The sequence below is a fragment of the Piliocolobus tephrosceles genome, chromosome 14 (genome assembly GCF_002776525.5).
Source record: "Piliocolobus tephrosceles isolate RC106 chromosome 14, ASM277652v3, whole genome shotgun sequence".
Taxonomy (NCBI): Eukaryota; Metazoa; Chordata; class Mammalia; order Primates; family Cercopithecidae; genus Piliocolobus; species Piliocolobus tephrosceles.
This window is the reverse complement of record NC_045447.1, coordinates 37,312,874-37,329,656: the sequence shown is the minus strand read 5'-3', so window position 1 is coordinate 37,329,656 and position 16,783 is coordinate 37,312,874. Positions and strand designations below refer to the sequence as shown.

At 40.4% G+C, this 16,783-nt stretch overlaps 1 protein-coding gene across 1 annotated transcript in view; it reads right to left on the bottom strand.

Moving 5' to 3' along the window:
- Nucleotides 1-15,954, bottom strand: part of GRIN3A (glutamate ionotropic receptor NMDA type subunit 3A) — a 165,601-nt gene extending 149,647 nt beyond the window's left edge. Inside the window, exon 1 of the mRNA XM_023202520.2 lies at nt 14,829-15,954. Coding sequence (XP_023058288.2) covers nt 14,829-15,527 — 699 coding nt within the window. The 5' untranslated portion in view covers nt 15,528-15,954. The remainder of the gene's footprint in view (nt 1-14,828) is intronic.
- Between the last annotated feature and the right edge of the window lie 829 nt (nt 15,955-16,783).

Here is a 16,783-nt window from a genome sequence, read left to right as displayed (position 1 = left end):
AGATCTGATGAGTTTATCAGGGGTTTCCGCTTTTGCTTCTTTCTCATTTTCTCTTTCTGCCACCATGTAAGAAGTGCCTTTTGCCTTCCGCCATGATTCTGAGGCCTCAGAATCACGGTGGTTCAATTAAAACTCTTTTTCTTCCTAGTCTGGGGTATGTCTTTATCAGCAGCATGAAAACTAGCTAATATAGTAAATTGGTACCAGCAGAGTGGGGTGTTGCTGAAAAGGTACCCCAAAAAACTTTGGAACTTGGTAATGGGCAGAGACTGGAACAGTTTGGAGGGCTCAGAAGGAGATAGGAAAATGTGGGAAAGTTTGTAACCTCCTAGAGACTTGTTCAATGGCTTTGACAAAAATTCTGATAGTGATATGAACAACAAGGTCGAGGCTGAGGTGGTATCAGATGGAGATGAGCAATGTGTTGGGAACTGAAGCAAAGGTGACTCTTGTTATGTTTTAGCAAAGAGACTGGTGGCATTTTGCCCCTGCCCTATAGATCTGTGGAACTTTGAACTTGAGAGAGATGATTTAGGGTATCTGGCAGAAGAAATTTCTAAGCAGCAAAGCATTCGAAAAGTGACTTGGGTGCTGTTAAAAGCATTCCATTTTAAAAGGGAAACAGAACATAAAAGTTCAGAAAATTTGCAGCCTGATGATGCAGTGGAAAAGAAAAACCCATTTTTTGAGGAGAAATTCAAGCTGGCTGCAGAAATTTGAATAAGTAGCAAGGAGCCTAATGTTAATCCCCAAGACCATGGGGAAAATGTCTCCAGGCCATGTCAGGGACCTTCATGGCAGCCCCTCCCATTTCAGGCCCAGAGGCCCAATAGGAAAATGCCAAGGTCCCTGTGCTGTGTTCAGCCTAGGGAGTTGGTGCCCTGTGTCCTAAGTGCTGCAGCTGTGGCTGAAAGGGGCCAATGTAGAGCTCAGGCTGTGGCTTCAGAGCGTGGAAGCCTCAAGCCTTGGCAGCTTCCATGTGGTGTGGAGCCTGCAGGTGCACTGAAGTCAAGAATTGAGGTTTGGGAACCTCTGCCTAGATTTCAGAAGATGTATAGAAATGCCTGGATGCCCAGGCAAAAGTTTGCTGCAGGGGTGGGGCCCTCATGGAGGACCTCTGCTAGGGCAGTACAGAAGGGAAATATGGGGTCGGAGCTCCCACACAGCGTCCCTACTGAGGCACTGCCTAGTGGAGCTGTGAGAAGAGGGCCACTGTCCTCCAGACCCCAGAATGGCAGCTCCACCAACAGCTTGCACTGTGTACCTGGAAAAGCCACAGACACTCAACACCAGCCTGTAAAAGCAGCTGGGAGGGAGTCTGTACCCAGCAAAGCCACAGGGGTAGAGCTGCCCTAGACCATGAGAACATACCTTTTGCATCAGTGGTACCTAGATGTGAAACCTGGGGTCAAAGGAGATTATTTTGTAGCTTTAAAATTTGACTGCCCTGCTGGATTTTGGACTTGCATAGGCCCTGTACCCCCTTTTGTTTTGGACAATTTCTCCCATTTAGAATGGCTGTATTTACCTAATACCTGTATCCCCATTGTATATAGGAAGCAACTAGCTTGCTTTTGATTTTACATGTTCACAGGCAAAAGGAACTTGCCTTATCTCAGAAGAGACTTTGGATTATGGACTTTTGGGTTAATGCTGAAATGAGTTAAGATTTTGGGGGACTATAGGGAAGGCATAATTGGTTTTGAAATGTGAGGACATGAGATTTGGAGGCGCCGGGGAAGAATGATATGGTTTGGCTGTGTCCCCATCCAAATCTCAACTTGAATTGTATCTTCCTGGATTCCCACATGTTGTGGGAGGGACCAGGGGGGAGGTAATTGAATCATGGGGGTCAGTTTTTCACTTGCTATTCTCGTGATAGTGAATGAGTCTCATGCAATGTGATGGGTTTATCGGGGGTTTCTGATTTTGCTTTCTCCTCATTTTCTCTTGCCGCCACCATGTAAGAAGTGCCTCCTGCTATGATTCTGAGGCCACCGCAGCCATGTGGAACTGTAAGTCCAATTAAACTTTTTTTTCTTCCTAGTCTTGTGTATGTCTTTATCAGCATGTGAAAATGAACTAATACAGTACATGTTTGGGGAAGGCCTTGAGGGCCAGATTCTGTAAACTTACTAATGATTATTAACCGATATTTCTCTGGCTTTAGGGGAAGCATGTCTGAATCTTGGCATGTCAGTAGGAGATGGAATGCTTTATTGAATTATACTCTCAAAATCTAGATAATTTAATACAGTTTCTTAAGTGTGGCACACCTCACTCCAATTTTGTGAATTAAGACTGTAGTGAGTCATTGTTATTAAGGTGTGTATTTCACCTCACAGAAGTGTTGGGTCATGGAAAAAGAAAGGGATATTGTCATAGTAAAATGGTTTTTGAGCAAGGAAATGGCATGAAGCTCAGGGAATTATATTTGATAAGTGTTTATTGAATAAATGAATGAATAAAAATTATTTTAAGAAAATTTATCTAGCAGCAGTGTGCAGAATTGTCTGGTGGAAAGAAGCTAGATATTAAAAGAATTGATGCAAGAAGGTAATGTGACAATAAGAAGGAAGAATGGGACTATGAGAAATATATGAAGGAAAGCAACAGAACCTGGTAAGAAGAAAAGGGAGAAGTCAAAGATGTTATGAAAAGTCTTGTTATAGGTGAGAGAAAAACACTTTTTCAAGACATCTTTAAGTATTTTTAATTTAAGGTGGGAATTGGAGATATAGCCACAAATTCAAGTTAGAAATTCCTGGCCTTGCCACATGCAAAGAGATAAATTCAGTAGTTAACATGGAAAAGGACTGTATGAAAGGGTGTACTAGATCTGGTTGTTGGTTCACTATTGATACCTCCTTGAAATAGTGCCCACTAAAAATTGTGTTATGGATGTTACTAAGAATAGTCCAGTTATTCAACAATTATTTATTGCTGTGCTCATTCCTATCTCAGGGTCTTTGTATTTTTTATTGGCCTGGCTTGCAATGCTCCTTCCTTAGAGACTTCTGTGGGTCACTCCTTACTTCATTTTGTGCTCAAATGCCATGCTCAGACAGACCTTACTTGACCAACTGTAGTCATTCTCTAATCTTATATTCTGCTTTATTTTTCTCCATTGCACTTGTCTCTGTCTAATAATAGTATATTACATATTTATTTGTTTGCATGTCTTGTTTTCTATCTTCCTTGCTAGAATGGGAATTCTTTGTGATCCTGGGCTTTGCTGTTTTATTTACTGCTGTATTCTAAGTCAGTCTCATACTAAGCATGCAACCTAAGAATCTGGGCATTTCTGACTGGATTGAGGGAGGACATATAATTTGGAATAGAAGGGAAACCAATGTGGGTTAAGCCAATCAGATGTCTGGATAATTTGAACTAAGAGATACAAGAAATGTAGTCAGATAAATTGATTAGAGTTGTAAAGTCATATAGAGTCAGGCTAAGTCCTATCATAAGAACCACATCCACGGAGAAGTAGTGGCAAGGCAGAAGAATCAGCTGGTATCCCAAGGGAGTTTGTAGCAGATGTGAAGTGAGAAACTGAGAGAAGAGCCATTGGGCCCCAGAGCAAGGGAAAAAGAGAGGTGCTACCCAAACACCTTCTGGTAGTACAGCTCAGCTATACTTCATGGATTTATATTTCATGTCATTTTCCTGTAAGATTTCAGCACAAATTCTCTGCTTTTGAGCTTCATGGTGGGAGTTTCTCTTCCTTTGCAACAGAACATCCTTTGGCAGAACAATCCAACAGAACTTCCTATGGCAATGAAAATGTTCTATATTTGTGTTGTCCAATATAGTAGTCACTACCCATATGAGCCCATTTAAAAATTTTTACTTACAATTAAAACAATCTTTTATTTAAAATTTTTTTAAATTAAATTTTTTATTTAAAAAAATTAAAAATTAAATGTTTTATTTAATTTTTAAATTTTTTTATTTTTGTGGGTACATAGTAGGCATATATATTTATGTGGTACATACGATGTTTTAAACACTTGAAATGTGATTCATGTGCTTGAGCAACTGACTCAAATTTTATATAATCTTAATTTAAATTCAAATATCCATATTTGGGTAGAGGCTATAATATTAGACAGCACAGTACAATGGTGATTATTATAAGGGATCAAGGACAAGAAGCATAATCAGTAAAAGACAATGAAAAGGACAGGGGAAAAAAAACAAGGAAAACAATGATGGTGTCACAAAACTCAAGTAGAGGGTGTTCCGCAGCACAGGTAACTACAAAAATGTTAAGGAAGATGAGTGTAGTAAAATCCCTTCAGTAGCAGTGTTTTCTTTTTTTTTTTGGAAGCAAATCTGATTTTAAACAGCAAGGGCTATGTAAAAAAATCAAGAAATAACCCATTCAAAGGCAAACTAGCCATTACAAATAATGGAGAAAAATATTTGTGATATGGGAAGACATTTATGTGTGGATATGTTAGGAAAATCCATAAAGTAGGATGGCCCCAATTTTATAAAACACATATATGTGTAGATCTTTTGGTTGTGTATTTATAGGTGATTTGAATTCTCTGCCATTTTATTAACTCTTAGAATTATCCACAAAGAGCATAGATTTTTTTGTAATCAGAAATAAAGGAATAAATGATGTGCTTAGCGCAATTAAATGGCTGCATCTCTTTATCTTGCCTTATGAGTGAAAGTGACAGCAAATACAGCTACCAAGAATTAATGACTCTACATTTCTAAAGTTAGTAAGACTTTATCTCATTTTTCTCCCAACCCCACTGGACACACACTTTGAGATATCTTACTTTATAATTGTTAACTGCAATTATAGATAGGCTGGCAGTACAGCAGAAGTTGATGAAGCTTCTTCTTAGTAGAAGGCAGAAGAAGATCTTCTCTTTGGTGAATTAACCTACGTTTCCCACAGTCAAAAGACCAGGAATGAGCTAATAGCTGCTTGGAATCCTTTCTTGTCTTGTGAGAGTGGATTCCTAGGATGCTTCAGCCTAAACCTATATTTTGGAGACCACTAGATGGCTCTCTCTGTCTGTGATGAGGTGAAGGCACACTAGATAAATTCGGATCTAGATTTATCATTTATGTTCATGTACACATTGAAGCATTTCTTTAGGTGTATAACACAATGTGTGATAGGACTCAAATTAACTCCTCCTGTATCATCAACGCAGTAATATCTCTCTGTGTGTGGATCCGTGCATATATCTGCTCCTATTATTACATTCACAATATGTAGAAGCAAATTACTTGTTTAAAGGAATCTCTGTTTAAGAATGTCTGGTTGGGACTGAAAAAATAGCACTCCATAACTAAGCCAGATTGTGATTCTGTTAGACAAAGACATGCTGAATGTTTAACTTTATGAAAATAAAAACTTTTTTTTTTTTAATCTGGAGAATATTAACACAACTTGTTTGGCTTCTAGTTGAGGCCTTCTATTCCAAAACACCAACAGATTGCATGCAGGTTGTACTGCCACCAAAGTGGTTGCTACTGCCCCAAATGTTCAGCAAGTTCAGCTAATGGCTACCCCTAGCGGTGGGGAGAGGAGTGACAACCCATTTCTAAGTCATTTCTAAAAATGTTATTGAAAGGTACTAGTTGAGCTATTGTTTGGAACCGTAGAGACTCAGCCACTTGCAGTGTGATGAAAATATAGACTACAAACACAAAGGAAAATCCAGCCTTTTAAATAGAAATAGCATAATGCTCAAGTTTCAAAAGCCATGTCAAGTCTGCATTTTCAGAAAATTAAAAAAAAAATTACTTTTTATTTCTCCTGTTCTTTGATGCCAGTGCCCAGTTAGAGTGATAACAGGGTTTTTCTTAATTGTACTCCACTGTTACTAAAATTTAAGCCATTATCCTTGAAAGAATAAAACACATTAAATGCGACTCAGGGTTAATCTGTGGAAATGCACAGGTAGTAGTGCATGGGCGCTGCTTTTATAATCAGAAAAGCAATATGCATCCAAAAAGTCCCACGAAGTTGTGTGCATCAGTTTTGATATTGTCCGCATCCAATAAAACATGAAGATTTTGCTTCATGAGGTGTACCATTTCTAAAAGCCTTGGCCTATAGCAGTGCTACTTTCCCTTAATCTTTGGTTTAATGTAAGCCATATTGTTACTTTGATACAGATAAAGCCCATATGAAAAAGGGGAGACTGCTGAACCTTCAATCCATATCCAGGTAGACTCTGCCCTTTTTAACAAGAATCCCCAAATATCAGTTGGGTTGTAGTTGCCAGTGGGTGGAATCACCAAGCTTAACCTTTCTCGACATTTTTCTCCAGATGCAAAGTATATAAGCTGAAATGGAACCTGCCTTCCAAGGACAAGGTGGGCCAGATCCCTTTCTATCTTTTTGTCATCTCCTCCCTGTATAAGTCTGTGTGGGCAATTATATCATTTCTTGTTGCTGTAACAAATTACCAAGAACTTAGTGATTTAAAACAACACACACTTATTCTCTTATTACTTGTGACTAGAGGTCATAGTCTGAAATCCGTTTTGCTGGGCTAAAGTCAAGGGTGGCATTCTTTCTGGAGCCTCTAAAGGGAGAACCATTTTCTTGCCTTTGAGTTTCTAGCGACTGCCTGTATTCCTTGACTTATGGCCTCTTCTCCATCTTCAATGTGTGTCACTCCAGTCTCCGCTTCCTTTATCACATTGTCACATCGCCTTGTCCTCTGACCTTGACGTCTTCTGCCTCCTTCTTATAAGAACCCTTGTGATGACATTGAGTATACCTGGATAATCCAAGATATCCTTTCTATTTCAAGATGCTTAACATAACCACATCTTCAAAGTCCTTTTGGCCATACAAAATAACATATTCACAGGTTTTGAGGATTCAGATTTGGAACTCTTTCAGGGACTCAGCCCTACCACACCAAAATAAGCTCACTCCTGTTTCATAAGCTCATATCTGTTGTCCTCCATCTCTTCTGCTACTTCTTTCTTTTGTTTGCTTAGGTGGAAGATCAAGATTGAGAATTATGAAGTGCCACACAAACCTGAAGCCCAAGTCGTATGTCCCAACCCAATCCTTTTCTAAAGACCTATGCACCAGGGCACTGGGCATTAATGCATTTATTAATAAAATGAAACTGTCATTTCTGTTCTATTGTTCCCTGAGTTTAGTTCCTCAGAGCCTCCTATGAAAAGTTATAGCAATAGATAGGAAAGACTTATGAGTTCCTCACTAAAACTGTCTAATAGACCAAAACATGCTTCTTCTTAACCTTTATGTAACTGCTACAATACTCCAACCACCCTGAACCCATATAAAGGAGCAACTAGGTAAAACTGGACTTCAAAGTTCACTTCTTTGCTGACCTACTTTGCACACACTTAAATTGGGGGTACTCTTTGGTGAACTAGAACTCTAAGTGGGATTCAAAACAGCAGATTTCTTCATTTTTCTAAGGGTTAGTTTGCTGGAGCTGGAAGTCTTAAGCCTGAATATTATAGACATGCTGAGAATGCATATAGAAGTTCCCTGGAGAATAAGGGAGAATATTTGAGTTCTTTTCCTGATTAGTTTTTATGAATCTTGCCACATCAACACTTTATGCTAAAAGAACAATTTTCAACATCGTAAGAACACACTGCTCTAGGTACATATGATGCAGTTCTCACCATAAACTTATAAGATAATCACATTTTATGACTTAATAAATTGAAACATGGAGACATCAGGTATGTTTCCCAAGGTAGGATGTCTAAAAAGTTGTACAGCCAAGATTCTAACATAGCTCTGAGCTTCTCAAAAATGTAATCTCTTAACTCCCACCTTATATTTCCTCCATCGTATGTTATAATTATCTCATTTACATTATAACAGTAATAATATTTGTCCTGCTCTCCTCACAAAGTAACTGTGAGGATAAAATGATAAAAGAGATGAGAGAGGGTTTTGATAAATTTAAACATACACTACAATTTATTCTTTCTAAAATATGTATTTTCATACTGAAGTATTGAAAGTCTAGATGAGAAAGTGTAAAGACAACTTATCTTTTTTTCTTATTATTTTTTAATTCAGTAGGTAAAAATGCTTATTTTTAGAAAAATAGAAGCATGAATGAGAAAAATGTAGACTTTCACCCTCTGTAATCACTGTTAAGATTTTTATAAATAAAGTTCTAGACTTCATATTTTACAGGAACAAGGTCACACTTTACACACATTTTTGTAAAATTTTTCTATCTTTCTGTGTCAATAAATATATCCTCATTTTGAATGAGTATATTGTACTCCATTAAAAAATTATGATTCAATTAATTAAATTCCCATTGTTTTGAACATTTATTGTATAATATGCTTTTAATAGTCCAACCTGGAAGTAGATACTTCCCTCTTTTGTCCTCTTTTCTTTTTTCTGGGATATTACCAAAGCTGTGATGGATCCAATCTGTTCTTTGGTTGAAGGCTGACAAATAGACTAAGTTAAGAAGGTGCTATTAGTCTATTTTTCTTCTGGATGGCTTCTCACTTCCTACAATGCATAGCTCTTTCTATTTCTCCATATTTTGTCTATACATAGTCATTTACTTTACAGGGCTGTTAGGAGATTATTTAAACACATTTGCGAAAAAGCCTTAAAAAACATATATGCTACAAAAATATATATGATTAAAATTCTTCCTAAATCTATGCTTCAAATGAATAATGATGAGGTATAATTTATCCTAACTAAAAAAGGAGTCAACCTGCTTAATTCTCTACCACATGTACCCTTGCAGGCTCATCTCCATTACCAAACCAGCCCTGGCCAATCAGACACCAGCCTTTCAATATCAGTGTTTACTCCTCATGACATAATGCCAGCCAGGTCAAGGATCAATCCACTCTTTCAAGGCAGGAGATCAAACACAGTTGATAGTCTCCCTGAAAGTGCATGAATCTTATACAGTTATATAAAACATCTGAGAATTTGGCCGAGGTGTCAGGTTGAGCAAAGGAGAAGGAAAGGGAGAGAGTTGGCTTACTCTTAGCTCATCTGTTCCCCAATGCTCTTTTCTCCTGTGATCTCATAGCGAAAATATCAGCAAAAGACAACTGAGAGGTTAAAGATTTCAATTAGTTTGTCATTCATACATTCACTCAAAAAGTAATATGGCAGATGCTAAGAGATGTTCTTTCTTCTTGCCTAGTTTTATGGATTTGGCATCATATTTCTGGTGCTACATAGATCCTCTACTCTTGTGTATATGTGGCAGTAGACAGAGCTAGTTGAAAAAAAGACAATGAGATTTCTCACCTCTACATTTACTGTTGCCACTAAAATGAGCAATACTTTCCTAAGAGAATATACGGTCGTCTAGGGCAATGGGACTCAAAGTAGCTGGTTTGTAAATTATTATACATCCACGATGAGATAAGGAGCTTGGGTCAGTATGAATCCACAAACTGCTTTCCTTATCAAGAAAGCTTGCTATGAAAAAATTTGGATGTTTGCTTTGTGGTGTAGTTGGCAGAATAGGAGTGGAGTGGGGTAGACTCTGTATGGTCATAGTTTCCTGAATGATAGTTTGCCTATAGAAAAAACTTGTGAACAATATGGAGGACCAACAATTCTCAAATATCTTGGGCATCTTAATGATATTTCTATGGCAGGACCTAAGACTCTAGAAGTTGTGTTAGATGTGCCATAGGTTAAAAGTTGCTGTTAATACAGAAACAGTACTGTGACATGCCTTCTTTTTCCAGGCAAGAGTGCAACCTACTTAGGAACCTGATTTTTTTTGTTGTTTGTTTCTAAATCCACTTTGTTTTTAAGAGAAACAAAATGAGGGAAAGGGTAAAGAGGAAGGTGTGAGGGTGAATGGAAGCATTTTACATGTGAATCATATCTCATTTTGATTAGTTATTGCTAATAGAAAATTAGTTGAACTTTAACACTTAAGTGATTCTTATCAGATAATGACCAACATCTCTCCACTAGTTATTTGGCTAACACTATAAATTTTCCAAGTACTTTTACTTTTTCATTGGGTTCATAAAATATCTTTGTCAGATTGGTGAAGTACCTTCTTTTGGTTGATAAGTGTAGATTCTCATTGATAAGTGTAGATTCTCATTGATAAGTGTAGATTCTCAGAGATAGTCACATGCCCAAAATTACATGGCTAGTAAGAGACGGATTGGGAACATCTGCAATGAAAGAGGCAGATTGGGAACATTTTGGCCACTATTTCATATGCTTTTCATTACATTGTGCTCTTTTAACTAATGTGGTTGGAATTTGACTGGGGGGTTATTTATAAAATAAAATCTAATGGTACAAAATCCATAGTGCCTTCTGCAGCACCAGAGGATAAAACACGAGGAATTAGAAATTGGCATCAGTCTTCAGACAGCTCAGCTGATTCGATCATAATTTAACTCTAAGATATAATGGTCAGGAAAAATCAAGAGCAAATGTATTTTTCATGGATTAAGTGATACTCTTCAGGCAAGCACACAGAAAAGTGGGAGAGACAAACTAATTGCTCAGGAAATAGCATCTGCTCTACTTACCTAGAAAAACTAATACATATTGTAAGTAAATTACTAAATTAAAAAATACTTCCAAGTTAATGCCAGGTCTCTATTCTTCAAGAGGAACCTGTAAAAGATCACTGCTTTAAAAAGTTTTGCATCATTTGACATTTAATTTGAAATTGTTTATCTTAAAGTCAGCAACAATTAGATGCGACTGTCAGCTATTCATCATGAATTGCAGAATACATTTCTCCCACAGGAGAAAGAGCGGTGCTTTGCATAGAGCAAGTCAAAGAAAACCAACGCAGTTGGGAGCAGATGTTTTAAAAATAAATAGCCCTTACTGGTCCCCTCATGAGGTACCCCTGTGCCATGCAAAAATAATGCTATATTAGCCAAATTCTAATAAATAGGCTTCAGTGCTTAGTCCTGTACTGTCAGAGAAAATGGACAATCTAAAACACTTATATTTCCATGAAAGAAGCATATATTAATTTGTTAGTACATATCACTCATGAAGCAGGCAAAGTTGTGGTTGGTGTATTCAACAAGAATGTTAAAAATAGTAGTGTGATCACTTTGATTTTTTTAATAAAAAAAAATTTAAGAGTCGAGGTCTTACTGTGTTGCCCAGGGTGGCATGGAACTCCTGGGCTCAAGCAGTCCTCCTGCCTCAGCCTCCCAGGTAGCTGAGACTACACGTAGGCACCATCATGCCTGGCTGAGCAGTCACTTTTGAATTGCATGGATTTGGATCTAAGCCAATCATATTACATCATTAACTCTGCCTAATAGAACCAATATGAAGTTAACATGAGATGTATATTATTTTTTAAAATGTGTACTTGTCACTACTTCAGCAGGTAAACTTTAAGGAGCTAACTTTGAAGAAACTACACAAACCCTGTAGAAGAAAAAGTCATATGGAAAGGAAAGAGGAAGAAAGTATAACTGCAGGAACTTAATTAAGTGTAAATGGAATTAGGTTCATATTCAGCATCATTATTTGAAGGTTATAAGCATAGAATTTAGAACAAAGAAGTAATCATTTTAATAAAACAGGTTAGCCTCAAGTGGGGTTTGAGTGTTGTAGTGAAGTCAGAATTCTTTTGATGGAAAACTGCTTTGACTCCATCCTATGTTTAATGTTATATTAAGCTTTTATTATGCAGTTATAATATGCATATGTTTTCCAAAAGTAGTTAATTAACTTACTTTTAATGAATTTCCCTACCTGAAAGAAGTTGATCCCCTAGAAAGTGATGATCTTATGTGATGATCTTATTTTGAATACATAGTATGTTGAAATAAAACTATTATGCTTTTCTCAGGGATTTGTTCACCTCAGTGGTAGCTCTTTCTATTTAAGAGTTGTGACACTGCCGGGTGCGGTGGCTCAAGCCTGTAATCCCAGCACTTTGGGAGGCCGAGACGGGCGCATCACGAGGTCAGGAGATCGAGACCATCCTGGCTAATGTGGTGAAACCCCATCTCTACTAAAAAAAAAAAAAAAAAAAATACAAAAAACTAGCCGGGCGAGGTGGCGGGCGCCTGTAGTCCCAGCTGCTCGGGAGGCTGAGGCAGGAGAATGGCGTAAACCCGGGAGGCGGAGCTTGCAGTGAGCTGAGATCCGGCCACTGCACTCCAGCCTGGGCGGCAGAGGGAGACTCATTCTCAAAAAAAAAAAAAAAAAAAAAAAGAGTTGTGGCAGGATGTTAATAAAACTATTGCTCATTATTTAAAACCTTCAGATGAATGTAATCAGCAGCCCAAAAGACAGTGAGCAAAAACAGCTATTGCTGCTCTTGCTCTGAAAGCAATTTTGATTTAAGTAAGGGACACAATTTTATTTTACTTGGTTGTGTGAAAAAGTCCACTTTCTTCTAGAATCGTTTATTCAGGCAGTGGCACACAACCAACAAATTAGGTCACTGGGCAGTAGACTCCAAGGATGGTGGCTAGATTAAGTCAATTTTGTTTAATGTGTAAAATGAGTTTGACATCCTTTTATATATAGAAAGTTTTTAAAAATCACATCACTGCATTAGAGGAAGGTCCACTTTTCCAGAGAAGCAAGGGAAAGATCAGTTATTATTTTCACTGAAAGCAGATTACGGTCATCTTAAAATTACATATTACAGTGACTTGACATTTACCAGAACATTTTTAATACAGAATATTATAGAATGACATTTAAATGATACAGGAAAAGTAAGACAAGTTAGATATGTTTGAATTTAAAATACAAAGGGAGATGAAAGAAAATGTAGTCAGTTGAACAAACTAGATCTGAGTTAATATAATAATCTCTCCCTTTCAGATGTGTGCCATGAAAGTAACAGTGACAACAGTGATTTAAAATATGTTTCTGAGTTGAAATACAGAAGCAAATGTGCTTGACAGAGTATTTATTTTATTGTCGGCTTGTCCCTGGAGGACTTTATTACCCCCTCAACCCCTGGTCTTAGAGCTTTGAAGTTTACAGATTCTGGATTTTGCTTCATGGTTTTCCTGGTCTCCTTGTTGTAATGTGCTGTAGACTGCATACATTCATTCTAGAACACAACTTCCCTTCTAACTAAGGAACATGAATTCTGGTGAAAAATTCTTGCTACTTAAGACTCTTGCCAAACAATCTACAAATGAAAAGGAGTCTGGAGACTGTGACCACTACTGGCAACTTATGAAATAGTAGGTAATAAAGAAGCAATGATGAGAAGCAAGTGATGCTGACTCCTCATTTTGTTAGATCTGATTCTACATATATATTAATAATGATGCACCCTATGGATGCAATTTCATGTTTATAACACTTTGGTCATTGGCAGCATTGGGCACCCGTGTTCTCCATGCCTTCCCATCTGCTGTCTACACCATTCAGATTCAGGTGACAGAAATATTTTATGTAAAAGTTAATTAACCTACACTCTACAGATCAAATCTCTGTAGTTCAGCCAGGAATCTTCTGGGCAACTGCTGAAAATGGCTTGCACTCACCCTTCCTAAGATTAAAAATGTAAGATTTATTTTTTTCCAGAAAAAGAAATCTTTAGTACTCCCTTGACAATTTATGCTTAGATTCTATCAAACTTTTCATTGTATATTGCCCTTACTCATTTTAGTTTTTATCTCGGCACACATATCAAAAGTGGAAGAAGATTGGAAATACATATTTTTCCAGCTGCAAGAGTTGAGTGAAAATGATGTAAAGTCAGAAATCCTCCGTAGTGTGGACTTTTTTACTAGTACATTGACCAACGTTGATCAAGTCCCCGGACTTTTCTCAGTTTCTCAGTCTTTGAAATGGGCGCATGCCAGTTACCTATTTGCTTCATAAATACTTTGTGCAAGCCTTAACACAGCTTGAGATTATGATAAAAGTAACATATAAAAGGCAGAAAACTCATTACTAAAAGGACTCTGTCTTGTCCTTAAATATTCATCTCCTCATTATTACTTGTCAACGTTAAGTTCACAAATAGCTCTTTCATTGAAAATATATTTAGCTTTTTTAATCAATAAGAAACTAAATCATTTAATTCCTTTTTAAAAATTCTCAGATGATGGGGACAGGAATGGGCTGAACACAGCAACTGAATACCAGCCTCTGAGTCCACATTACATAGAAGGAAAGTAGGGACAAAGAAACAATCCCCAAATAAATCTCCCCATCCATCTTTACACTTTTATATATTTCTAATGCTTTCCAATATCCATGACTAATTGACCACTCTTCTTTACCTATAGCTTCTGTACTAGGTGCAGATTTTTCTATTTACCCGAAGGAATTCTGAGCGATGTGCTTTCTTCCTTACACTCTTGCCTAAGGCTCAGGCACACCTTCCGAAGAAGTCAGAGAGAGCAGATGCTGCTTTTCCGCCACATGCTGTCAGAGTTCCTCTTGGGAGTGTGACACCTAGCAGGGAGTCAGGGATACCCCACCCCCATACTCTGCTCTTGTGGGTCTTCAGAACCTTGACCGCTCTCCACAGTCCTGAACCTCGACTTCTACTTCCCGTTGGGCATCTACTAGATTTCTCCCGGCCGGTCAAAACATGATTTTCTCTCATATTCTCCCCACTTCTTTCCTTCCAGCCGCGACATCACTGCGCGTTTTATTTCCATCCGCGCTTAAAATGTTTTATTCTACTTCTACTAAGGTCCTTCTACCTATCGACTACGAACATGGCCCAATCGTTAAACAATATCAAAGTTATAAAGCAACAACTCCCCTCAGACTTCACCCAGCCGTTTTCTCTCCCCTCATGCAATGGCCCCGGCCCCCAGCAGCGCCCATCTCCACTCACGCACCAGACTCCTCTCACCTGACTCTCCCGCGGAAACTCGTGGCGGACGATGCTGATTACTGGAATGTGCAGGACTAAGCTGACCAAGTCGAGCTCCATCATCTCGCCCTGGCTCTGGGGGAAGGCGAGCAGCGCCGACACTCCTTGCACCACCACGGTATGGCACACACTTTGCAGGAAGGAGAAAGGGTCACTGCTCCACGGCGAGCTAGGGGAGGAGAAGGGCAAAAGCGGCAGATCGCCCAGGCCTGCCTCAATGGCCATCACTACTTCCAAAGACAGATTGTAGGGCAGCAGCCCTTCCACGCGGTTCAGGTTGTCCACGGCGAATAGGAGGGCGTCCCGTGGCCACAGGGTCTCCGCCCTGGCGCCCTTGCTGGGCTTAGGGGAGCCTGGCGGCCCCCGGCCATGCAGGGTGGTCCCCAACCAGCGTGCGCCCGGAGAGGGCGCCGGGGACCGCCTGGTCCCTGGCTCCGGCTCATCCCTCTGGGCTCCTGCCCGGCTGCCGTCCGGAGCGCGGCTGGCCGCGCGGGGGGCCGTGGTCCAGGGCTGCAAGTGCACCGCGCCCACCCTCACCGCGTGCCCGATGCGCTTGAGGATCTGGCAGGGCTGCGGGTGCGAGGAGGAGCCGGGCACCCCAGCCAGCACCAGTGCGCAGGGCGGCGGCAACAGCAGACAGACCCTGCTCAGCAGCCACCACAAACTCAGTCTCCTCATTACTGTGACCCGCAGGGAGAAAGCGCGCCCCCTCCTGCGCCCGTCTCTCCCCTCTGCAGCCGCTGCCTGAGGTCTCCGCCTCCAGGTCCCGCGCGCAGCTTCACTCCACTCGGTGAAGCAGTCCCAGGAGCTGGAGCGGTCTCTAGGCCATCCAAGTTGGAGCCTAGCACACCCCCGGCAGTCTCAGATTCCGCTCCCAGGTCCCTCCGCCTGGCATCCTCTGCCCGCCCGGTCACTGCGCGCAGCAGGCAGGCGGGCGGGCCGGTGCCTGTCACCCGCGGTTGGAGCGCCGGTTCCCTGCCCTCCCCATCTACAGGGCGCCTCGGGCACTGCGTCCGGTCCCGCGAGGCGGCCGGGCTGAGAAGCAGCCGGAGTTCCTCAGGGGCAGCGATGACAGAGGAGCAACGAGCTCTCACTTGGATTCTTTTCCTTTTCTGCCTGGGCGAGACCCACTTATTTCCTGAGGTCGCGTTGGAGGGCCGTTCACGCCCGGGGTGTGGAAAAGAAGCCAAATCCACCTTGTTCCACTGTCGGCCACCCTCCTGCAGGCTCCCCCAGCGCTGACTTCATTTTCTCTCTTCTCTCGCTACTTCCTCTCTGCCTCTCTTCGGTTATTTTTCCACGGAGTCGCCACCACCGCTGGCTTCCTAGGAGGAGCAACGCGACTGGCCAGCAAAGGGTGGCTCTGCTCTGAGCGCCAAAGTTCTCCCCGCCTCAGCCGGCGCCTCCCTGTTGCTGAGCACTGGCGCCTGCCTGTCGCTTGGCTGCGCTAAACGCCCACTGTTGGTGAGATTCCCGAGTGGCACATCCCGCGCCCCTGGAAAGTCCTCTCCCCTCAAAGGCTGGGAGTCGTAGTTGGCAAAATTCCCTAAGACCTAAGAAGGAAAAAAGGACTCTGAGCCGGTGAGAATTCTGAATTCGGGGTCGCACCTGAGGGATCTGAAATTCGGTGGTTCACTGAAATAGGTTCAAAAAGGCTGTGATTTAACGAGCTTCTGGATGTGTCGCTTTTAAGGTTTTTCTAGCTAAGGGTATTAAAGTAAGAATTATTTACACATTTTTATCTCCTCAGCTTCTTTCTCTCTGGCATGTGCGCCTTTGCATTTTTTTTTTTTTTTAAAGAATCCCTATGTTTTTAGGTTCTCAGAATTAAAACAAAGTGAATTCAAAGCAATTCTTTTAGTTCAATAAATTACAGAGTTTCAAAGTACTTTGAGTTTCAAATGCAGTCAACAGCAGTTCCCAGTTTAGATCAA